Source organism: Engystomops pustulosus, chromosome 9, assembly GCF_040894005.1.
Source record: "Engystomops pustulosus chromosome 9, aEngPut4.maternal, whole genome shotgun sequence".
Classification (NCBI taxonomy): domain Eukaryota; kingdom Metazoa; phylum Chordata; class Amphibia; order Anura; family Leptodactylidae; genus Engystomops; species Engystomops pustulosus.
Genome location: NC_092419.1, coordinates 43,990,590 through 44,016,088, shown reverse-complemented (window position 1 = coordinate 44,016,088; position 25,499 = coordinate 43,990,590). Strand labels below are relative to the sequence as shown.

General features: G+C 41.9%; 1 protein-coding gene across 1 annotated transcript in view; it reads right to left on the bottom strand.

Annotated features, from left to right (window-relative positions):
• Window positions 1–4,632: 4,632 nt before the first annotated feature.
• Window positions 4,633–25,499, bottom strand: part of LONRF3 (LON peptidase N-terminal domain and ring finger 3) — a 31,386-nt gene continuing 10,519 nt past the window's right edge. Inside the window, exons 2-12 of the mRNA XM_072125106.1 lie at window positions 23,260–23,378; window positions 22,822–22,944; window positions 19,945–20,094; window positions 18,787–19,030; window positions 15,258–15,348; window positions 12,365–12,479; window positions 11,479–11,600; window positions 10,495–10,653; window positions 7,158–7,320; window positions 6,136–6,285; window positions 4,633–5,080 (exon numbers count right to left, since the gene is read on the bottom strand). Of these exons, the coding sequence (XP_071981207.1) occupies window positions 4,922–5,080; window positions 6,136–6,285; window positions 7,158–7,320; window positions 10,495–10,653; window positions 11,479–11,600; window positions 12,365–12,479; window positions 15,258–15,348; window positions 18,787–19,030; window positions 19,945–20,094; window positions 22,822–22,944; window positions 23,260–23,378 (1,595 nt within the window). The 3' untranslated portion in view covers window positions 4,633–4,921. The remainder of the gene's footprint in view (window positions 5,081–6,135; window positions 6,286–7,157; window positions 7,321–10,494; window positions 10,654–11,478; window positions 11,601–12,364; window positions 12,480–15,257; window positions 15,349–18,786; window positions 19,031–19,944; window positions 20,095–22,821; window positions 22,945–23,259; window positions 23,379–25,499) is intronic.

The following is a 25,499-nucleotide window of genomic DNA, read 5'->3' as shown; positions in this document are numbered from 1 at the left end:
TCGTCAAGTTTTCTAGGCGAACCTCCATCATCTACCCAATATAGAAGTTAAGATGTAAACAATTAAGCATATTGAATCTGAACATAATAATTCAAGAGATAAAAACTTATGGTAATCGAAGATTTTCATGATTTGTAATTTAAACGATCAAGTAAAGTTGAGGTGTATCTCAGCTTTCAATAAATCAGAAATCCACAGTGTTTACATAAGGAATTATATAGTTTTTGGCAATTTAGTGACTTTATGGGGCACATTTATCATATCTGGCACTTGCCGGATCTATCAGGAGGCAGCGCAGGACACCATTGGGCTACCCCCTGGGGGCACTTCGACACTAGATCTGGCCTGCAGCTTCCATTCGTAATTTTAAGTCACCTAAGAGCTATTAGTTGGAGACCTAGCTGCTACAACTCACTCAACCCACCACTCTTAATAGAGTTGTTAAAGGGGTTGTCCAGGTGTAAAAAAATAATATATGGCTGGGGGGCTTAAAAAATAAAAAACAACTTATAGACATCTCTCTCCTAACTGCTATGGGGCCTACAGTGTAAGGGGGCCCAGCATCTGAACTGACACACTAAAGAATGGAGGATGTGCACCATTATATACACATTATGCTGCACATTGTACAGCATAGCTATATAACAGTGCACAACGTCCACAGCATGAATTGGCAGCCCAGATAACAAATTTCAGTGGAGAGGGAAGGGACAGCAGAAGATTTGTTTTCCCCATGTGGTCAACAGCTACTGGGACAGTATTGTTTAAGTCTATAAATGTATATATCAGTGCATAAATGTGTGCACATCAGTGTACAAATATGTATATTTTCTGAGAGGGTAGAGAACCCATTTAAAAGTCAGCTATAGCGCCCTGCCTTTTCTAGTTACACCCCTGGTGCCACCAAAACCACTGCCGCACATCTACTATAGCATTAATTTCAGGCTGTAGCAAGCATACAGCTATGTTAAGGATGTTTCTGCAGGCCTCAGTATACAAACAGAGGATGGCAGTGATGGGTGGTACCATGGCTTAATGGGAGTGCAGAGAGAAGCATAAGTTCTTTTTTCATTTTTGAGATCCCCCAGACTTATTGTATGTACTCGAGTAAGAGCTGACCCGCATATAAGCCAAGGCTCCTACTTTTACCACAAAAAAACTGGGAAACACAGTGGGGCACATTTACTTACCCGGTCCTGTCGCAATCCAGCGGCGCATTCTCCGTTGAGGATTCAGGTCTTTCAGCGATTCACTAAGGTCGTGCGCCCGATGTCCACCAGGTGTCGCTGCTGCGCCGAGGTCTGGCGGAGTTCACCATCCTATCTTGGGTGCAGGTAAGTGCGTGTCAAGCATTTTTTTTGTAAAATACCACGGTTTTTCCAAATCCATCGGGTTTTCTGACAGCCACACCCCCCGATTTCCGTCGCGTGCATGCCGGTGCCGATGTGCCACAATCCGATCGTGTGCGCCAGAAACCCGGGACAATTCAGGAAAAACAGCGCAAATCGGTAATATTCGAGAAACCCGACGAAAAATAGCGATTCGGACCCTTAGTAAATGACCCCCATTGACTCAAGTATAATCCGGGGGTGGGAAATGGATTGGTTACAGTCTCCCCCCAGTATATAGCCAGCAAGCCCCTTGCCCCAGTATACAGCAAGCCCCCTGCCCCAGTATATAGCCAACCCCAGTTTGCCCAATTCATAAAAAAAGAAAGTCAATACTCACCTTTCCGACGCCCCCTGCAGGTATTCTCTTCGATCTGTCCAGCAGCCACTGACATCAGAGTGTGTGCCGGCTGCACACAATACTATTGCAGCGGGGTCTCATGTCAGAGCCTGTGATGTCGCAAGGACCTGCCACAACTGGACGGATCGAAGAGAAGACCTGCAGTGGGCGGCAGATAGGTGAGTGCTGACTATCTTTTTTTTTTAACTGTAAGCCGATTTTGGGGTTTTCAGCACATTTTTTGTGCTGAAAAACCTGACTTATACTGGAGAATATATATGGTAAATAAAATCATCTGTACTCTTGGACAAACCTTTAAAGTAATCTGAAAGATTGAAAGAATCTGACCTCAGTGAGGTCCTGTCTAGCTAGCAAGATGGTATTCAGAAAAGATTTTAGAGGGAAGGAGGCAGAATGACTAGAGCCAAAGTAAGTAAAGAACAAATCACTTTGCTCTGATATGATATATTTTTTGTATTCACTTGTTCCATTGATTTTTGCAAAACTTGTTAAAAGGTTAGTGACATTTTAGGGCACAGTCACCAGATTTTACTCGATTATACAACTACCCCTACAAGAAGGGGATGAAATATCCTTTCTAGAATTCCCCCTTTTATGTGAAATCTTGTTCCTGTACCTTCTCCTGTTCTCCTAAGTCATGTGAAGGTTGGTTCAGGGTTGTGGCTCTGTAAGCTACAACACAAGATACAGATACTGGAGATTGAAGACATATCTCTCCGGGTCCTCCAGTGTCCTCCCACACTCCAAAAACATACTGGTATGTTGATTAGATTGTGAGTCCCACAGGGACTGATTTGGTAAGCTCTGTGCAGCGCTGCGGAATCTGTGTGTGCTATATAAAGGAATTATTGAAGAATATTTCATACCTTATCTGAGGGAGTTAGAAGGTCACTGGTGTAAAATCTGGTGACAGGATCCCTTTAACTATAAATTGTAAACCATAAATAAATAATTTTTATTATTTTACTTCATTACGACTCAGTATTATAATTACTGACTTATGTGCAGGTACTGTACAAAGGGACAGATTTAACCCTGCCTAAATATTTACAGTGAAAAGCTCCTTTACACTTTAGCCATGTTATTGGGATTATTTTTAGGATTAATTGGCCATAGGAACACCTGTTAATGATAATTGACCAGTTTATGTGCTTGAGCAGTGAGAGTAACATCATTTTGTATACTTATTGCATGATTTAAAGAGAACCCGTCACCCATAAATCGGGCACTACTTTAGTCAGCCGCTCCTAGTGCTTGAACCAGTGGTGGCAAACCTATTGCACGGGTGCAGGCCAGGCGCCAGCACCTGGCTAACCCGGGCAAGTGCCGGGGCCCTGGGGTACTGTAGGGGCCCACTCGGGCCCCAGGATCTACCCGGGTCAGCAGGACATCTGCCCCGCTGTCTGGGAGATTCCTTCCCTCTCTCATCACGATCTGTGTCCTCCGGACACATATCGCGATGAGAGCATTTGCAGTCACTGCTTTCCCCAGAGGCTGAAGGACCTTTGATGATGTCATGGTCACATGACCTGCCGGGGAAAGCAGTGACCACACGGAGAGAGCTGCATCAGTTGAGGGGGAGACATGACAGGGGCCAGGGAAGGGGGAGCGGGGCAATGTGTATACAGGAGGAGGGGGGGCAGTGTGTATACAGGAGGAGGGGGGTCAGTGTGTATACAGCAGGAGGGGGGGCAGTGTGTATACAGGAGGAGGGGGGCAGTGTGTATACAGGAGGAGGGGGGCAGTGTGTATACAGGAGGAGGGGGCAGTGTGTATACAGGGGGAGGAATGTGTACACGGGGATGGGGGGGGGGGGCAGTGTGACTACTGGAGCCGGCCCTGCACGGGTGCCAGAGGAGGCACTCAGAGCCATTTCTGTGGGCACTCAGGTTATCACCCCAGGACAGAGTTCACCAGACAGGAACAAATCCACCAAACCTCTCTGCAGTCCCAGGCAACTTTAGAGATGCTGCTCTAAGCCCTAATTTCATTGGCTGTTTGGAACTGCGGGAAAAGTGAGAAGGTGTGGACAGGGCTGCAGTATCTTTTTGAGGTCCCCCTGCTGGACCCTTCATTCTTCCTCTACAGAGAGCGACCCTGGAGAGAAGCTACAATCAGAGTCTGAATTTGCTCTCCTTCTTTCAACTGAATTGTTGTCCTCAGGGGCCGATACGTTTGAAAGATGTTGAAGAACAGGTAGCGATACGTTACTGCTTAAAACGCCATGTTGGCACATCAGGTAAATAAGTGGATTTTGGTTGTAGCTTGGGCACTCAGTCTCTAAAAGGTTCGCCATCACTGGCTTGAACAAACGCCGCAGTGTTAGAGTGATAGTGTTACCGGAAACCTCCGATAACGCTATCTGACACTGCGGCGGGGTACAGTGTAATTGTCAGACAGCTTTGCGAGCTGTCCGACAATTACATGAGGGGTTGGGGCGTGGCTAGGGGCCCAATGAGCAAGTGGGGCGGTCCGGGGCAGAGGCTTGGGAACGCTTTGCGAGCGGTCCGATGAATGCAATGTACCCCGCCACAGTGTTTGATAGCGGTACCAGAGTTTGTTCAAGCATTTGTTCAGGCACTAGGAGCTGCTTACTTTAGTAAGCAGCTCCTAGTGCCGAAAATTTGGGTGACAGGTCCTCTTTAAAAAAAAAAACTTTTTCTGGTAAAAGTAATTGTAGTGCAAATATTCAGACAGCACCATTGACTATTTTCAGACATTCGGTACAAAGTGAATATCTTCAAACACACAGAAGTGTGGGCTTGTTTGGGGTTTTTTTTGTTTTCTTTGAAATTTCCGATAGCAGGAAATAAATCGAGCAATCAATAACATTTTTTTTCAATTTTTTGTTTCACTGTGAATTAAGCACATCAAGCAGGAAAATGGTAATGAAAAAATAAATTATTAGGCATAATGATGAACACAAATCTGTACAGCTCTGTAAAAACTCAGATTTTGTATAACAAAACTTTATCAAAATTTGGAGTTCCAAAGAAAATATCTGTCTACTGCATTTCATATAAAAGGCGTCCAGGATTTGCATCGTTTTCATTCATCAGATGGACAAAATTTGCAAATAAGTTCTTTTTGAAGGTCTGAAGGCCTTGAAATCTGTAACGTGACATACAATAAGTTGTACTTGATGGAATGTTTTAAGTACTGTAGAATGGAATTATCGTGTTCGTGTACGACACATAAAAAGTAGGACACGCCGGATGCTGGTTAAGCGGTCCTTTAGTGATGTCATAGCGAGGAAAGGAAGCTGCGCCCTGCTCTCAAGAGGAAGAACTGCAAGAATCCACCAGCACCAGGCAGGACCATTGGGGTTTACCTGGAAAAGACAATGCCTTCTATTAACATACATGAATTCTTATCTTACATATTAATAAATTATGAATGATAAACATTTAGCGACCAGTTTATAAAGTAGTAAAAAGTAGTTATTGCTTACACCACTAATAGTTATAGGAAGGTAAATGTGTAACTATTTAGGATCTGGGCACTGGGAGAAGACTTTTTCAATCTTTATTATTTCATATTAAAATCTAATGAAATAATGAAGATTGAAGAAGTTTTATTAAAGTCCCTGGATCATCCTATGTTATTCCTTAATAACAACTTGAAAAAAAGGTGAGGTGCATGAAGCTTTTCTCGCTCTCTTTCTTTGTTTGTAACTATTTAGTAACAACCAGAGAGTTTAGTAAAAGACAACTTGTATTATGTGATCTTGCTAACTCTGTACCTCTGAGTACAATAAAGCTCCATGGCCCAACCTATGAAAGAGAAAATATCCCATTTAATCAAAGTCACAACTGAATGCTTAAAGGAAATCTACCATCAAAATCAAGTCTGATAAGCCAAAAACGTATCCTATGGGGTAGACCCATGCACCGTGACTATGGTAATCTGTTTATCTTTGTTATCCATGGCCTTCTTCCTCCTAAAATCAACTTTTAAAACTATACTAATTATCCACTTTAGCCACTGTTCCCTACGCAATTTCCTCTCCCTCTGTCTACTGTAATTGTACACAGTGGGAGGGGTTGGGGGAAGTGCTCCTGCACACTATAACAGCCTGGCTCTGGTAATAGCCCCACTGAGCCCATTGGCTCATTATCATAATTTTAAAAATTGATTGTAGAAGGAAGGGTCCTTGGATAAAACATATAAGAAGATTACCGCAGTCACGATGCCTGGATCTATGAGTAAGTGTCCCATGATTAATTTTGATGGTAGATTTCCTTTATACCAGGATCTCTGGCTACAGCGGTATATGTGGAATATTTTACACTTCTTGTGTAGCGATACTGTTGCAGATAGGTTACATTTTTCACCTCTCCAATCAGAAATGACAATAAACCGATAAAGTATCCTCCTCCTATTTACCTGTAAATCAGTGTCTTTAGTCGGCATAGGTCCAAAATGACTTAAAATTCGACTTTTAAGTGCTGGTTTCAGTGTAGTAAACCAGGTGTAAGCTTGATCATACACAGCATCATGCAGCACAAGCAATTCTGCATAATGTTCTCCCTGTACCTAAAAAACAAGGAGTACAAAAGTTTACTAACCATACAGCATATGTAGCACCACTTTAAACAAAATCATGTTTCAAAGATTTCTTTTAAAACGTAGCCTATAGCATAAATGGTCACGGTCGTTTCGATAAACTTTCCATACAAGAGTTATATTGTTATCATTATCTTCTTTTCACACTGTTGAGTATTCCATTTTTCAGAACCCACATTTCAGACGGGGGGGAAGGTGTGTTGGGTTCTCACCAGGGCTGGCACCAGCACTGGCCATACCCGGGCAAGTGTCGGCGCTCAGAGCTGCTGGAGGGAACACATAGGGCTGATAAAATAACCATAAGGGGCTATTTGGTATCATAAACTAGGGAATATTTTAGGGAACAGGAGACTGTTTTAGTTTCTAAATTTTAATGGCATCAAGTGAGTTCATTGCAAAGGGGCCCACTGAGGCTCTACCGCCCCAGGGGCCTACTGAAACCTGGAGCCGACCTTGTTCATCACTATGAGCAATCAGTGGCCCTACTCCACAGGGGATCAGTTCTTTTTATGTTACAAGAGATTCCGACTGAGACGTTGGAAGAGCAGACAATGAGGGTAATGGAAAGGCTAGTTATGTTTTTTTCAACACATACTGTTTTTCAAATATAATTTTTATTACAAACATCACCAGAAAAGATTGCTTATAGGGATGTGAAAATTGCTTTTAAAAGAAGTAGGAAAGATGTGAGTTATAGTTTGAAAAAGAATGAAAAACTGATTACTTTAAGGATTGTGCATATTATCCAGCCATCTTACACCTACAGAATGTAAAGGTCCACCAATAACAGGGTTCAAGTACAAGCTACCAAAGCTCTCTTCACAGGCACACACTGTACTTACTTTTTCATCCTCAATATATTCTATATCAGCTGTATTATAACCATCCCGCTGACTGTGTCGAATGACTTTAAATCTCCTTTTCCCAATACTATCTACAACAGAACGTCCATCGGCAAAGAACTCTACGTTCCTGATCTCCAGCATACAGCCATAATCTGCAAATCTATAATAAGGGAAAATAACAGATGAAATGAGACGATTCTCTGGAAAATGGAAGAAAATCTACCGTCAAAACCATCTACCTTCCTTCTGCCATTGTAAGCTGCTCATTGTAACAGCCTGTAAAGCTACAGAACTGAAAGGCTCTGGAAACACCCCCAGTAGCCCTTCAGGCTCATTAGAATAAATATAAAAGTTGATTTTAAAAGGTATGGGTAACAAATGTAAGAAGATTATCACAGTCAAGGTGTCTGGATCTATGATGAAGTGTCCCTGGTTTTTCATGCTTGATTTTAATGGTAGATTTTCTTTGAGCTCATTCATATAAACAGTTCACATCAGAAAGCTGTTCATACTGTGCCTGTATGGGAATGAAGTCTTAAAGAAGCTTCTCTCTGACACAGAAGGAAACAACCCACCTCTCTTCTGTGCTATAAGTCGCTCAGCTCTCTCAAAAACAATTATAACATTCAGGGCCTTGGAAAGCTGAATTGCTTCAGCTTGCCGTTGATCAACACATCACATAGAGCTTTCTGAACTGTCCAGACAGGACTAATCAACCTGAGCTGCATCAGTCATACACAGCAGCTGGGGGATGGTGTAGCAATTGATTACTTTTGTCTGTCAGGCACAACACAGTGATTACATCATTCTTAGGTTCAGTGCATAACTAATGTAAGGGGACAAGCCCTGAGCCAGGCAAAGATGCAACAGAGCCACATTATCACAATTTTAAAATAGTTTTTTCAGCAAAACCACTAAGCACAGAGATTAAATAAGATATGTGCCTGCATCTGTGTAACTACAGCATTCTCAAGGTATGTTTGGTTCATTATGCATGAACTCAAATGGTTAATTTCCTTTAAACCTGAGCAGATACATACCAAGCATATATATATATAATAGTGTCATTAATATTTTATTGACCTACAGCCAGTACTGGATTAACAAATGAATGATATTAAACCCCTTCCCGCACCCTGACGTGATACTACGTCATAGGATGCGGGTCGTTCCCGCACCTTGACGTAGTATCACGTCATGGCGATCACCCGGGGTCAGAAGCTGAGCCCGGGCGATCGCCGCGGGATCCCGGCGGTACGCGGTAGCCGGGATCCCGCAGTAACAGCCAGGATCGCGACTATCGCGATCCCGGCTGTTTAACCCTATAGACGCCGCGGTCATTGTGACCGCAGCGTCTATAGTGAATCGCCGCGACGATCGGCACCCTCCGTGCATGGCACGGAGGTGCCGATCGTTGCCATGGCAACCCTGAAGCCCGATAAGGCCCCCAGGGTTGCCTTCACTAGAAGCCTGTTAGGATCGTGCTTACAGCACGATCCTAACAGTGCTGATATCAGCCTATGCAGAATGCATAGGCTGACTATGTAATATGCTGCAATACATTAGTATTGCAGTATATTACAATGAACAAGTGATCAAATGATCACTTGTTCATGTCCCACCCTGGGACAAAATAAAACAGTAAAAAAAAGTTTAAAAAAAAAAAGTGCAATTAAAAAAAATTATTAAAAAAGAATAAAAGTCCCTTGAAGTCCCATCCCATGCAATAATACAATAAAACATAAAAAAGTGAAAATCACAAAAAAAAACACAACATATTGGGCATCACAACGTCCGTTACAACCCGTACAATAGAATAAAATCGTCACTGAACCCGTACGGTGAACGGCGTAAAAAAAAACACAAAAAAACTTGCAAAAATTATGAAATTTTCACATCTGACCTCATAAAAAGCGCATAAAAAGTAATCAAAAAGTAAAATTTACCCCGACATTATACCAAGAATAAGTACAGCTTGTCCCGCAAAAAATAAGCTATAAACCAACTCTGTAAACCAAAAAATATAAATGTTCTGCCCATTGTTACACGGCAAGCAAAAACAAGCAAATTTCTCACAAAATTAGTTCTATATTCTGCAAAACAAGTTAACCATAAAAAAGCCATATAAATGGGGTATCGCTGTAATCGTGATGACCCGTAGAATAAATATAACACATTATTTTTATGGTATGGTGAACGTCCGGCGAAAAAAATGCTAAAAACCATAAACAAGAATTGATTTTTTTAACCACCACCAAGAAAGAGTTAATAAAATCTGATTATTGGCTATTGAGCCCCACCGTAAATGATGTCCCTGAAAAGTGGATTTCATCCACAAAAAAAATAATCCCCCATATGTCCAAATTACAAAAAAAATAAACATTTTATAGCCTGTAAGATGTGACATTGCAGATCTGTTCTGAATGGCGCAGCTTCCCTTCTATGCCCGGCCGTGCGGCCGTACAGCAGTCACCACCACATATGAGGCATCCTTATACTCGGGAGAAATTGGGTATCAAACTTTGTGGAGTTTTTTGTCATTTTGTGACGGTTTAATTTTTGGCCAAAATTAATATATTGTCTAAAAAAATGACAGCTTGTAAATTAGACCTCCATTTTGTTTTAACCACTGTGAAGCATCTAAAGGGTTAACATACTTCTTAAAGTTGATTTTTTACACATTGAGGGGTGTAGTTTCTAAAATGGCGTGATACATGGGGTTTTACTGCTGTTTAGGCCTCTCAAAGTCACTTAGACCTGAGCATGTGCCTCTAAATAAGGGTTTTGGCGATTTTCATAAAAATGAGAAAAATTGCACCCAAAATTCTGAACCTCCTAACAACCTAGAAAAGAGAGAAGATGCATAAAACCCTGCGCCAATATAAAGCAGACATTCGGGAAATGTTAGTTATAAAGTTACTTGGGTGCTATGACTATCTGCCTGAAAAGCAGAAAATTTTGAACTTTGAAAATGAAAAATTTTCAGAAATTTTAGCCAAATTTCAATTTTATTCATAACTAAACACAAAAGATATCATCAAAATTTTTCTATTACTTTGAAGTACAATGTGTGACGGTAAAACAATCTCAAAATCCCCTGGATATGTTAAAGCGTCACAAAGTTATAACCACCTATAATGACACAGGGCAAATTTAAAAAATCAGGCCTGGTCCTGAAGGTCTAAAATGGCATAGACGCGAAGGGGTTAAAATTTCATAGACTAAAATGTACAAGCATAACACTCACCATGTAGCCTACTAAAAACTGGTATATCAAGTACAACTAATAAAAAGTCAATGTATGTTACATGAATGTTTAAAGAAAGTTACCTACCCTTTAATAGGATCCCCAATACACATGCCAAACTGCTTGGTGCCGGTTTCCATGCATCTTCGAATCATCAGGCGATAGCAGGGTTCAAATATATGTAGTGGGCAGGGTACTGTAGGGTAGGCCATTGTGCACACAAAGATGGGCACATTTGTGTTCAAACTTAAGGAGAATATAAAGAAATGAAGCAAAATTACTAAAAATGGTTTTGGTGCTTTCATTCACATAATAGAAGATGATCTTATACAATGATCTTTATTGACAAAGAATGTCTATAACATTTGTATTTCTGTTACACGTAATAGTAATATCTCTGTTCTCATTTGGAGTTTCTAGCAGACTTTCAAAATTAACTCCTATGATACCTGTACTGAATTGAGCTCTGTGCAGACACTGAAAAGTTTTCCAGGATTAGATAGGGAAAATCACACCTCTTTTAGCTACATTGTAAGGCAGCTCCCTCGACATCAAGCATGACCTACAAGAGGTCTTATGACATGATGCGGGATTAAAACCAAACCAGTATATTTACTCCAGAAGGAACAGACTCCCAACTGTACACAGCACAGTTTCGACCTTATTGGGTCTCCTCAGAGAGGTTTGTGACTAGGGTAGTAAAGTAAGAGTTCTCCTTACGGAAAATGCTAATTAAGGCCACTATGTAGGCATGTGGAGTCTTATAGCCATGGATGCTCCACTAAGGGGATTCTGGGAAAATATGCAAAGTTTTCCATGATGGCATAAGGAATACCACGCCTCTTTTAGCTACCTTGTAAGGCAGCTCCCTTGACATCAAGAATGACCTACAAGAGGCCTTTTGACATGACGTGGGATCAAAACCAAACCAGTATATCTATTCCAGACACTGAACAAGCAGAGTATACTGGCATATGTCATCTTGACAGGCTAAAATTTTTTGCATGCACATTTAATGAGATCTAATTATACTTCAGATTATAACTTGATAAAACTAAGTTTTTTTTTTACTTGGAAAGTTCTGCCATTTCTTCTTCGTAGACCATTTTTCTCTCTTTGAGTTCCTCAGGAAAGTATTTGGCGATGAGATCTTCCATCAAGTCTGTTTTACAAAACTTCCTCATGGCCAGGTACTGAAGACAGAAATATATCCTGATATTAGCAGTAGGTATCTAACTGTCCATATGGATATATTGGTGTATAGTAATCTAATATATAAAGCTGAGTGTATGTATGTGTGTATTTCCTCTAAAGGAATCTGCACCATCGCGTTTATAATCACCATTTTTTGCACAGCGGCTCCTTATGACTCATGGATCATCATAGACCCAGTTTTGAGTTAAAATTTTCACCCTGTGCTTTCCAAAATACACTTATTGACCCATCTACAGGGGAAATTGTCAGCTGCCAGCCAATCACAGATCAGCTTCTATTTTGCCACAGGTCATTAATATGAGCTCTGAGCTTTGATTGGTTAGTATAGGCAATTAGTATAAGATGCTTATGTGTGAGGTAATATATATACAGATAGAGAAAGACAGATATAAAAGGACACAAAAGACAGACTGAGAGAGTGAGACAGGCAGACAAACCAAGACAGGCAAACAGACGGAGACAAAGAGTAAAAGGGAGAGACAGAGAGATAGGCAGACAGAGAGAAAGGGAGGGAGGGAGGCACACAGAGAGAGAAATAGACAGACTGAAAGACAGACAGGGAGAAACAGACAGAGACAGACAAAGACAAAGCAATAGATAGATAGAAAATATTTTTACTAACCCATTCTATTTTCTTATAGCTAAGAGCAGTTATTTACTATCCCGGGCAATGCCTGGGGCTACAGCTAGTAGTACAGAAGATACATCATTTAAAGTATTTTAAACCAGCATAGAAACAAACCTCAGACAGATCTTCTTTGCACAATGGACACTTTGGGTTGTGGTCAAGGCATCTCTCCAGACACTTTAGGCAATATGTGTGTCCACAGGGAGTCGTAACTGGCTCATATAACAACCTGGAGTCAAAAGAATAAACAGAGAAACCAACACTATCTTGCAACAATAGGATACATGTGGGTCATCACTGCAGTATATCCAGTATATGGAGTCCTATGGATCACTCTTGTGGCTAACTAAAACCTTACTGTGGCACATATATACTATATACTAAGTTGTATTAGGGGTAGTTATAGCCACAACTACAGCACAGACAGAACCAGTTACCATTTTACCTTTAAACTCTTTTCTTGGTCTGAATGTGAAAGTTTTTTTTGTTGCCTGAAAAGTAGAACTGGGTTAATTCCAGCTTGGTTTGCAGACTGGACACTGGGTCATTGGTTAATCCAGGGTATGGCACAGTCTGCCCTTTTTAATATCAGCCTACAACAGCCTATGATGAGAAAGATTACATAACCCATCTGCGAATAAGGCAGAGTCCATGTCTCTAACCTCATAATGGACTAGATTTTCTATGAAGCATTTGCCTCATACTTGTAGTCGAGCTATTACGAGACCAAAATATGCAGAATGTACATAGAAACACAAGTATGATTCATTTTCTTTCTATGGCTTTATCTTACAGTATTTATGCACATACACAGGCAAATATCTTACCAGCACTCACCAGCCAGTGAGATGTCTGCCATCAGTCTCCTATGTGACTGGCACATATTTACACTGATTATCTCTTTTATATGACTGTAATATTAAAGGGTTTGGAGCAGAGTAGAAAAACATGACTGCTCTAATTCTAATATTGCAGGTAATTGTAACGAATGGAGTTGTGTTGCAATACCAATTGTGACCAGAGTATAGATGCAGTGCTGTTATGATCTAATCCTGTATAATCATTGATAAGCATAAGCACCGTTTTTTCCTTACAATATGGGCAGCATGTCTCATATTGATTCCTACAGTACATGTTAAGATCTATATCACAGGTAACAGTATCTATAGATGGAATCATTCCTAAATTGAATGTCTTTCTGATACGTTTTAATCAAGATATTAGGAAGCAAACATATTGGGGGTAATTTATCACTAGCCCAACTCCTTACGACAGTTCTATGACTGTCTTTGGAGCTCCACTGCTGTCAGATGTGACAATATCATATCAACATATTAGGGGTAAGAAAAACAATGATACATCACCCCCATTGTCTTTTAAAATGTTTTAGGTTTGTAGTTATGGATGACCTATCTTTAAAGAGGACCTTTCACCACCTCACTTATATGGAGAGTAGCATACCATTCTGGGCACTTCTTTCTAGCCACTACTGTTGCTGACCATGTAATCCTCTCCAATGTCAAAGAGAAGGTGCTGGAGCAGAGGAGTGGGCGTATGTTATGCTAATCTTCTCTTAAACTGAGAATATTATTATAACTCCTCCTCTGCTCCAGCTCCTCCTCTCTTACAGTTGAGAGGATTACAATGGTCAAATACTGGGACTGATGTCTCGGCAGTGAAAGGTCCTCTTTAAGTCTAATACCCAGCACCCTTAGCGATCAGTAGCTGATGGCACAAGAAGGACACAGTGAATAGAACCAGAAGAATGTGGCAGCTCCCATTCAAGTGAATATTACGGATAGGTCATCTGTAATAAAACCCCTTTAGCTATTGCTGTGATTTGAAGGTGATTTGAAGATCTGTATTAGAGAACGACTCGTGTTCCAATTAGAACGAAAAATGTGAGATATATATATACTCAGCATTTATCTGTGTGGGCTATTGCTATAACAATATGTGATTCTGTGATCAAGGTATGGATACAATATGATTAGAGATGAGCGAGTATACTCGTCCGAGCTTGATGCTCGTTCGAGTATTAAGGTACTCGAAACGGCTCGTTGCTCGGACGAGTATTTCCCCTGCTCGAGATCGAGCATTTAATTAAACAAACACAGTGAAGAACAATGAAGAATAGAATAAAAACAGTGAACACAGGATCATTTAAGTGAAGAACACAGTGAAGAATAGATTACAGATGTTCTGCACATCTGCTTACTTGTCGGAAGATACACGCGGAACGGCAGCAGGGAGACATCGCACAGCAGGGAGACATCTGGCGCAGCAGAGACACATCTGGCGCAGCAGAGACACATCTGGCGCGGCAGAGACACATCTGGCGCAGCAGAGACACATCGGGCGCAGCAGGGAGACATCGCGCGCAGCAGGGAGACATCGCGCGCAGCAGGGAGACATCGCGCGCAGCAGGGAGACATCGGGCACCAGGGAGACATCGGGCAGCAGGCAGACATCGGGCACCAGGGAGACATCGGGCAGCAGGGAGACATCGGGGAGACTTCAGTGGAAGAAGAGGAGCGGATCCCGGGACAGCGTATCTCCTCTCCCGACAAGTAAGCAGATGTGCCGAACATCTGTAATCTATTCTTCACTGTGTTCTTCACTGTGTTTTTCACTTAAATGATCCTGTGTTCACTGTTTTTATTCTATTCTTCACTGTTCTTCACATCTGATAACTTGTCGGGAGATAATATACGCGCGGAACAGTGAAGAATAGATTGCAGATGTTTGCATACATCTGATAACTTATCAGAAGACATTCTTTTTCAATTAAATAACACATTTTATTCCCGAACCATGGTCCCTTTGAAAAATGCTCGAGTCTCCCATTGACTTCAATGGGGCTCGTTATTCGAGACGAGCACTCGAGCATCTGGAAAAGTTCGTCTCGAATAACGAGCACCCGAGCATTTTAGTGCTCGCTCATCTCTAAATATGATCTCTCCTAGGATGCAGTACTGGGGACGCTCCTAGCAGATAGAAACATTACCTCATACAGAGAGAACAGTCCAGATCTGATGGGTCAATGTATAAAGAGGCAGATGAGCTTTCATCTCCATCATTCGCAGATACAGGAACTTCTACAAGGAAATAAATGAAGACTGGAATTTAGTGTCATGTTCCATCATATTCTCCATTCAGGAGCATAACTAGGAGAGGCAGGCCCCCTTCCCAATTAAAACATGTACATATTTTATACTCACACATGCAAGTTACAATCACACACATTTATACACTAATATATGTACATTCACATACAGTTCTTCTCTCATACACACATTGATACATTCATGCACACACATATAAAGCATATACAAACACACACAATGCCATATACAAATGTACAGCATATATACACACTATACACCATATCCACATCACAAATATACACACATAATCAGCATTATGCAGTAAAGTATGCATATAACAGCGCAAATTCTTCATTTTTTAGTGTGTCAGGTCGAATGACGGGGCCCCATGACACTGAGGGCCTCATAGCAACTGCAGGTGGGCGGAGAGCGGGCATGACGTGCTGGTCTGGGAGGGGCTACAGAATGGGTTGGGTGGAGATGATTAGTGGATGGAGATAACGGATTAGGTAATAGTCGGCTTTAAAATGGGGGGTGGAGTTTATTGTTTATTTTAGGGCTGGCAGGAAGGGCGAGCCTCATTCTGGCCAGAAAAAAATTTGTCCCGCCCAACCCTCACATAGTTGTTTTCTGTATAAGGGCACATGTGTTTTGGGGAGGAGGGATACAAGTAGCATTTAGCTTCATGTAAGGTGGGTAGGTTAAGCAGCTAGATCCTGCTCTGTGAGGTGGTGGGTTTTTGACACAGTCAGATGGAACATTAAAATTGGTGGTTTGGAAATATAAGCACTAAAATCCAATGTGGTGGATTTTAAAAGAGCGAGGTATGGTGGTTTTCCCTGGGTATGTCCAAGCAGGAATTTTTGGTTAATTGTCTCCAATGGTTGGTCTAGAACAGGGGTCTCAAACTCAATTTACCTGGGGGCCGTTGGAGGTAGATTCTGGGTAAGGCTGGGCCGCATCAAGTTTTCCACACAAAATGCGCTTACAAAATATCATTATTCAGATTCAAATGTCACGGCGTCTCCCAGCACAAGGAAAGCCCCAAGCTGGGAGACGTGTTTTCTCTATGAACGCGTCCTGTGTACCGAGGGGTCCCAAGCTCCTACCGCACTGAGCCCAGTCAGGGACACTCCATTCCATAAAAACTCCTGTACAAAAATAATTTTTTTTATTTGCCGGCAGCTATCGCTGTGAAAGCACCCGCGATCGGTGCTAGCACTGATCGCGGGTGTTACCGGTAAGCAGTGGCGTAACTAGAGTCCTCTGGGCCCCAGGGCAAAATTCCCAACAGGGCCCCCCCCCAGTATGCATAAAAACATTGAACACCATCCACCATTAGCAGTAATCAATGTCCCCCCCCACCACCAGAAGCCATAATCAATGTCCCGCCTCACCAGAAGCCATAATTAAAGTCCCCCCTCACCAGTAGCCATAATTAAAGTCCCCCCTCACCAGTAGCCATAATCAATGTCCCCCCCACCAGTAGCCATAATTAAAGTCCCCCCCAGCAGTAGCTATAATTAATGTCCCCCCTCCAGTAGCCATAATCAATGCCCCCCCTCCACCAGTAGCCATAATTAATGTTCCCCCCAGCAGTAGCCATAATTAATGTCCCCCCCTCCACCAGTAGCCATAATTAATGCCCACCCCAGCAGTAGCCATAATTAATGTCCCCCCTCACCAGTAGCCATAATTAATGTCCCCCCCAGCAGTAGCTATAATTAATGTCCCCCCTCACCAGTGGCCATAATTAATGTCCTCCCCAGCAGTAGCTATAATTAATGTCCCCCCCAGCAGTAGCTATAATTAATGTCCCCCCCAGCAGTAGCCATAATTAATGTCCCCCCCTCCAGCAGTAGCCATAATTAATGTCCCCCCCAGCAGTAGCCATAATTAATGTCCCCCCCTCCAGCAGTAACCATAATTAATGTCCCCCCCACCAGTAGCCATAATTAATGTCCCCCCCTCCAGCAGTAGCCATAATTAATGTCCCCCCCACCAGTAGCCATAATTAATGTCCCCCCCACCAGTAGCTATAATTAATGTCCCCCCCTCCAGCAGTAGCCATAATTAATGTCCCCCCCACCAGTAGCCATAATTAATGTCCCCCCCACCAGTAGCCATAATTAATGTCCCCCCCAGCAGTAGCTATAATTAATGTCCCCCCTCCAGTAGCCATAATCAATGCCCCCCCTCCACCAGTAGCCATAATTAATGTTCCCCCCAGCAGTAGCCATAATTAATGTCCCCCCCTCCACCAGTAGCCATAATTAATGTCCCCCCCAGCAGTAGCCATGATTAATGCCCCCCCCCCTCCAGTAGCCATAATTAATATCCCCCCAGCAGTAGCCGTGATTAATGTCCCCCATAGGTAATATCCCCCCAAATTTCCTAACTTTCACCTATGCCCCCCCAAATAGAAACAGGGCCCCATATACTTAAGCAAGATAAAAAATAAGACTCTTACCTAGTTATCCCGCTCCTCTTCGCGCTCTCTCTTCTGCAGATCGGCGCAGGCGACGGCTGATGACGCGTCTGCCAGGTCAGGTGCCGGGTCATGGACCTCAGCAGACCCGGCGCAGGCAGACGTGTCGGCGTATATGGATGCGATGGGTGGGAACGGCCGCTGAGGTGGGTGGGACGGTGGGCGGATCGGGGGCCCGTTCTTATTTTGAATTGGGACAGCTCCGGGCCCTCCCTGATCCAGCGCACGGACCAGATACAGAACAGTCCGTGCGCTGTAACGGGAAGGCCCGCGGCTGTCACAATTTAAAACATCTGCCCGCTGGGCTGCGCCGAGTTATCAGCGCAGCGCAGGGGTCAGGTGCGGGCCTCTGACTGACCATGGGCCCGGTCTCAGTCGCGACCCCTGCGACCGCGATCGGTACGCCACTGCCGGTAAGCCTTTGCTGCAATATGCAGCAAAGACTTACCGGCTGAGCCCTCTCCATGCAGCGCGACCAGGTGGGGGCCACAAAATATTGTCCCGCGGGCCGCGAGTTTGAGACCCCTGGTCTAGAACCACATCCTCTTTCACCATTTAGCTAGGAGTTCAAAACATGCCACCATTCTGGGTTTTTGCAAAGGGCTCCGCTATCAGAACTTATACTGTTATGTTTATATTTCATGTTTTTAATACATTTTTCTATATTTTACAGATCGTATTTCAAGATTTAATAAACAAAATGTCTCAGTGTTTTATTTAGTTAGGTGTGTGGTCAGGGTAGAGGTATTCTGTCTTTTCCCAGGCCCAAACACGGTCATTGCCTGGTCACAGAATCTTTTTCGGTGACACCTTGTATTCACTCTATGATACTGTGAAGTGTATCCATATATATAAAAACAGGTACCAGTTTCTCCAAAGGGACACTCTGACCCATTAGTGTCCAGCTGGCCGTGTGAGCCTAAGTAACATGGAGGCCTCACCTCTCTTCAGGAGCTTGCAGGGCCCTTCCATCATTCTACCCTCGCTTGCATCCTCTGAAGATAACTTCCTTTTTAACGTGTTGCATGTGAGAGGTAGTTTTAAGGACTTGTCTGCTGATAAAGGTTTTAGGTTCTTCGTCTCAGTTTTATCTTCTGAAGTCTGCATTAACTTCCATGAAGTTTTGTATCCAGCTGGGCCAACATCTTCCGGAAACATTACAGATTTTTTATAATCTAAATTCACCTGGAAGAGACAGATTGGATTTATAAGAACATTGGGGCACATTTACTAAGGGCTTTGAATCTGGTGCCCCCTGCACAGGCAAACTCCAGTTTAGAGCAGGTGTAGGCAATAGTTAAAGGGTTGCAAAAAAAACCCCTAAAAGACTTATATATCGACCACTAAGATACATCAAGCAAAAACAAAAAGAGATAAATGTTTCTCCTTGGAGCTTGTTTGTTGCTTTATACAAGTCTTGGATTTATTGTAGATTTCATATGATCTCTTGATGGGTTTTCCTGGGGCAGTAGATGTTTTCTGGCAGTTCAGGGGGGTGGGTGCATTAACATATATTCTCTTCTTTATGGGGTCTATATAGACAGTAATTTCCTGTATTAATTTGTGCTGCATATATTGTAACACAATGAATTGGATATGGTCTAGAACCATTGCCTGTACTTTTAGAAGATCTATCCTTCAATCCTTACACTGCCTGTATTGAGCGGTCCTGCCAGGCTGTACGGACAGGATCTCAGCCCAGTAAGCAGCAGTCACGCTGTGACTCTTACATAATGACAGAGGTGGGGAGATCACTGCTCCCCCAGCTCAATGAGCTCATCTCCCTATAATGTCTGTTGTTGATGATCTGACTGTGAATATTCCAATGACATCAATCCCCTGGGATAGACCAGTGATCTCACTGGCTATTAATAGAAAACATACAAGAAAGAAAGAAAGAAGAAAACTGGGTGCAGTAGAGAAATTAAAACATTAAACAGGATAACAGATCCTTATAGACGTTTTACCTGTAATATCCTATTAATGGAGATAAATAGTAGTTCTATATACAGTAAACCAACGTTAATTAGAATATGTAACATAACTACAAAAATCCATCAAACATTTTTATTATTTACTACAATAATAATGTTACTTACCCTATATAATCTCTGTGTGTTACTACCATGGGTTGAGGTGTTAAATGAATTCACAAGACTTCCCTTTATCCTTGATGGATGTGGCATCATTTGTAGTATATCGGGTAAGTCTCCCTGACTGTGTCCAGGATTTAACATGTTAAGCAACAGCTGTAGGTATAATATGATAATAAAACTTACAAAAATACTGGTGCGGCAGGACATATTAAAATATGATCATGGCTATTCTGCTACAGCAGTCATTGGAAATTTGGCTAGAGGTAATCTGCGGTATATGTAGTGATTATGGCCAGAATCTGACTGGGAATGTCAGCCTGTAGCTGTAATCTCTATGTGTAAACCCATGAGGATCAGACAGTCAGGATTGTGTTATTTATTAGGGAGACCTTCCAAATACATAATGGCTGACTTTGTACATTCTTTCTAGTGCAAACTGCTTTCACAGGTATTTAAGAGGTTTCTGAGACACTTTTTTTGGCGCACGCGTCACTTTGTGGGACAGCTGCAGTAGGCAACATGTAGCAAAAATTAGGGGGCGCCTTCATCCGACCTGACACTAAAGAATGAAGAATGTGAACCATTATATACATATTATGCTGCACATTGTGGTATATATAATGTTTATGTGTGTGTATCTGTGATGTGTATATGCTGTGTGTGTATATGGTGTATGGTGTGTATAAATACAGTACATTATGTGTGTATGTAAGCTGTATGTCTGTATGTGTGTATATGTGCATAGCTCCCAACCGTCCCGATTTTGACGGGACTTTCCCGTTTTTCTTACCTCTGCCCCGCGTCACGGGCAGCTATGATATTGTCACGGATTCTCCCCCCAGGTCCCGCTGTGTCCCGGCGCTGTGTCCGCATAGTAAATACTTTGAAAGTCTGAACTCACAGTACAGAATGGCTTCTACAGACATCGGGAGGGAATCCTTTTCAGAGAAGTGTCGGCTTAGCGGAGAGAGCAGGGACCACATCATCAGCTCAGATCAGTATCTGTCCATATATGGTCACTGCATCTCCTAGGGTTCCCCAGAGCAGACATCGGGCAGGGAATCCTTTTCAGAGAAGTGTCGGCTTAGCGGAGAGAGCAGGGACCACGTCATCAGCTCAGATCTCTATCTGTCCATATATGGTCTCCAGGGCTTCCCCAGACACAAGCTCTTTATATAATTAAATTAAATAAAGTTTTGCCCAGGCTGAGATTCGAACCTGGGACCCACTGCACCATAGACAGGAGCTTAACTAACTGAGCTATAAGCCCAGTGATACAGAGCTGAGGATTTCTGGTAACTAAGACATGTTATCAGCCAGTGTTACATTGTGACACAGACTAATGCACTGATATATAGAGAGGGATCTTCTCAGAGATTATTATTGTAATTATTGAGACTATTATTATTATTATTATTATTATTATTATTATTATTATTATTATTATACATTTTATTATTTTTATTATTATGGAGATGATTATTAATAATGGTAAAAATAATAATAATCATCTCAATAATAATAATAATAATAATAATAATAATAATAATAATAATAATAATAATAATAATAATAATAATAATAATCTCCATAATAATAATAATAGTCTCAATAATTACAATAATCTGAGAAGATCCCTCCCTATATACCAAGGCAGTATATAGTCATAGTTCTTAGTTACCAAAATTCTCTACCTTGTTAATCACAGAGGTTATAGCTCAGTTGGTTGAGGCGCTGTGTTATTATTGTACATGGACACTGCAGGTTCTGGGTTCAAATCCCAATGAGGATACTTTTTTTTTTTTTTATTGAGATGATTTTTATTATTTTAATATGGCTAAAATTTGGGGCGTGGCCAGGGAGTGATTGGGGGTGTGGCTTAGGGGGATCGCCGCGGCACGCTACGTGTGCCGCCATTTTGTCCCTCTTTCCTTTTCACAAATGTTGGGAGGTATGTATGTGATGTGTATATGCCCTATATGTGTGTAACAGTGTATAAATGTGTATGTATGAGTGCTGAACTGTATGTTTTTGTATAAAGGAATGTAATATATGTACTGTATATTTTTAAGCCAGCAGGCAGGATCCTGCACTATTTACAGGCAAACCCTCTTTTCGTGCAGTTTGCACTACTCTAAAATGTACCCAATTGAGAGAGAAGCAGGGACATGTGTACGGACAAAATGCAGCAGCTAAAAGTACATATAGGGCTACTGCAGTAGCTTCTGAGTGGAGCAGAGAGTTATAGAGTAGACTGGGATTTCTATAGAAGAAATAAAATGATGTGCTATATATCATGTTCAGCTAGTCTCTACATACTACCTGGGACGGCAGAGGGAAAGCGCTAAAAGTCAGAGTCTATGACCATTATATAATGACCAGAAAATGTAATCTTGGTCATAGCTGTGTATACAATGGGGCATATTTACTAAGGGTCCGCGGACGCACTTTAGTCGTTTTCCCTGCATCTTCGGGATTTGCGCCGCTGTGACAGGTATTTAGCAGGGATTGCGTTGCACAGGACGGATTGTTGCACGGCTGTGCTGGCTTTCATGCGTCACAAATCGGGGGGGGGGGGGGTGGGCTGCCGTCGGTGCCGACTGATTCGGATTGAGCTCAGGATTTAATTTTCAAATTGTGTCGCAAGATAAAGCACTTACACGCACCAGGAAGAAGAAGGTGAACTCCATCAGACTGGAGCGGGTAAGGGACACATATCAGGCGCACGAATTTAGTGAATGGCGGCACAGTGCATGATAGTCGGACAATGCACTTTCGTGAACTCCGCAGGACTGGGTAAGTAAATGTGCCCCAATGTGCAGGAGCTATTTCCTCCTTCATCTTTATCAAGTATGGGTATCACTGGATTATTACTGTTACCTTCTGAGCTTCTAATTTTGCCATCTTATCCCCAGATTCAAGTACGAGAACGTAAAGAAATTCTTTTAAAGCATCTTCCGTTTTTCCCAGGTTGACTAGTGCTTGTGCTTTCCTCAGATGCCCCTATAGACAGATAGAAAAAGATGGATGGATTACATTTCAGTAGGTGTATGTGATAAAATGCAACTACACTCACAGGCATACGGATATATTCATAGATAGATCCATAGATATATCATTCTAGCCAATATTCACACTGTTTATTTTACAGCCTGAATATTACAAGGCGTCCGATTCGTTTTATACATTTTTCTTAGTTTTGCAGTGGGATTTTTATACAAGTGCAAATATATGCTGTTTAGGAGGGTATTTCACACACACATTAATAAAATGGCACAAAATATCCTTATTATGTGATAATATGACTTGAATACTTACTTGTAACCAGTGTGGCTGCAGCCTGCATGCGATTTCAGCATCGCCCAGTGCCATTTCATACGACTTTAGACTGAGGTGAACCTTAGAACGGTTGCTATACAGTAAATGGTCAAGTGAAACTGTAACACAAGTTAATAGACACGAGACTGTTATTAGGCATTCTGTATTATCAAACATATATACTATATATAAAACACACTTTTATATATTTTTCTGCTGCTTTTATTGGACATGTTTTAAAGGGGTTGTCCAGGAACGTATAATAAGAGGCTATCCTTCATTGAAGTGAATGAGAGCCATGGCCAAACGTATAGCTTCCGTCTCTGTGCTCTCTATGCCGATTTGTATAGGGTCTGAGATATTAGGTGCCTATACTGAATTAATAAGACAACAACTAAGGACCAGTTCACACCCGCTTCAGGGCTCTCCATTACTCTCTCGAGTTAAGCAGCAGTCACACATAGGAATAAGTGTTTTTGGAAACCAGTTCAGCAAATTTTCAGCTACTGTTGAAGACGCAGCAGAAGACTTATTACTCAGAAAATATATAAATGGAAGCCATCATGGTTTAATTGCTGGGAATTCTCTAGCTCATTTTAATAATCTGTTAACCAGAATAAGTGCCCTCAGGTGGTCAGAAGATTTCATATACATACCCAAGTACATCAGTGTTGTTAGGTCAGTAATGATGTTAATGGGAAGGAAGCTCATTAAGTTCTAATTATCATTTTCCATTACAGTGTATGTTGCAGCAGAGTAGTCACTTGGGAAGAAAGGCCCATAACAATTTATAAAATTAAGTAGGTCTTTATATTATCTATTCCATAAGAAATGTGTCTCTCAACTACTAAAATATATAAGTCATCTCATTTCCTTTTCTACTTGAGATAGATGAGAACTCCCACATATACATAAGAATAAGCTTCATTATCACAGAGACTGAGACTATCACAGAGCAGGGGGATCTATATGGAGACTTGATTACACACAGGGGGATTATATTTGTTATCATCAGGCATTTAGGACAACATTCAGAGATCAGAGACTGAACTTCTGGAGTGAGTTTGCTGCACTGAAAGTAAAGGGGCCGAATAATATTGCAAATTCCACTTTTTAGTTTATTATTTTTTACAAAAGTTTAAAATATCCAATATATTTTGTTCCACTTCACAATTGTGTCCCACTTGTTGTTGATTCTTTACCAAAAAATTACAATTTTATATCTTTATGTTTGAAACCAAAAATGTGGCAAAAGGTAGAAAAGTTCAAGGGGGCCGAATACTTTCGCAAGGCACTGTATAGTATTGGGTAATGCACATGTGGTTGGGGCCCCAGTGGACTCAAGTCACTAGAATCCTTGATGCCTTTCCAACTGGGAAACTCAAAGATGCAGGAGAGGTAAAAAGATTTGTGCCTACACCCCAGCTGCATGAATGCAGTTGTTTATTATAATATTGGTGCTCACCAAGTTTGGTACTGTCCAGAAGAGATTAGGTGAGGGACCTCCAGCCTTGAAATCTTCACGCGTAAGTGCTAGTTCTGGTACTTTATGAAGTCAGTAAATGTCAAACGAGCCTCATGCACTTAGCAGGAACCCAGGCAAAGCATACTGGTGGGTGGAGAAGGGGGAGGGGGTGAGCGTGCTAAACCCCTCCACTCTCCATAGGAAACTTAATGGTCACACTGCAAATCAGGCCAAAGATAGGGCTCGGCTGACCGGCTCAATCACAGTGTGGTAAGACACGGTGACCCAGATATATTATTGTGTTAGTGCCAGTTTTTTGTCTAAGTTTGCATGAAAAAGGTGTCTTTGGAGCTTGCACATGTATTTATTATGTGTTTGTGCCACAATTATGTCCTGGTTGCCCGACGCTTTCGAAATCTGTGCACCTAAAGGGGCGTGGTAGTGCTTATTCAGACAAAACTTATTGAGACAAATTCAATGTAGAATTCAACAAAGTTATGCCGCACTGTGTAGATTGAAAGTGCAGCAAGAAAAAAAAATGTGCAACTGTGTGCACATGAAAACAGAGCAGATTAATTAAGAGTGTACAAGACTATGAAATTATGTGTCGCAAACTGGACATCAGAGAGGCAGATTGCACTAGTTTTCATATATCTGGGCCAGTGTGCTTATCGCACCATTACCGGGTTTAATAGACCTCTAGGGGGGCCTCGATCATGCAGGCCGATCACAGCCCTAATTGGGGACATTTATGATACGCCGGTGCTATATTTGC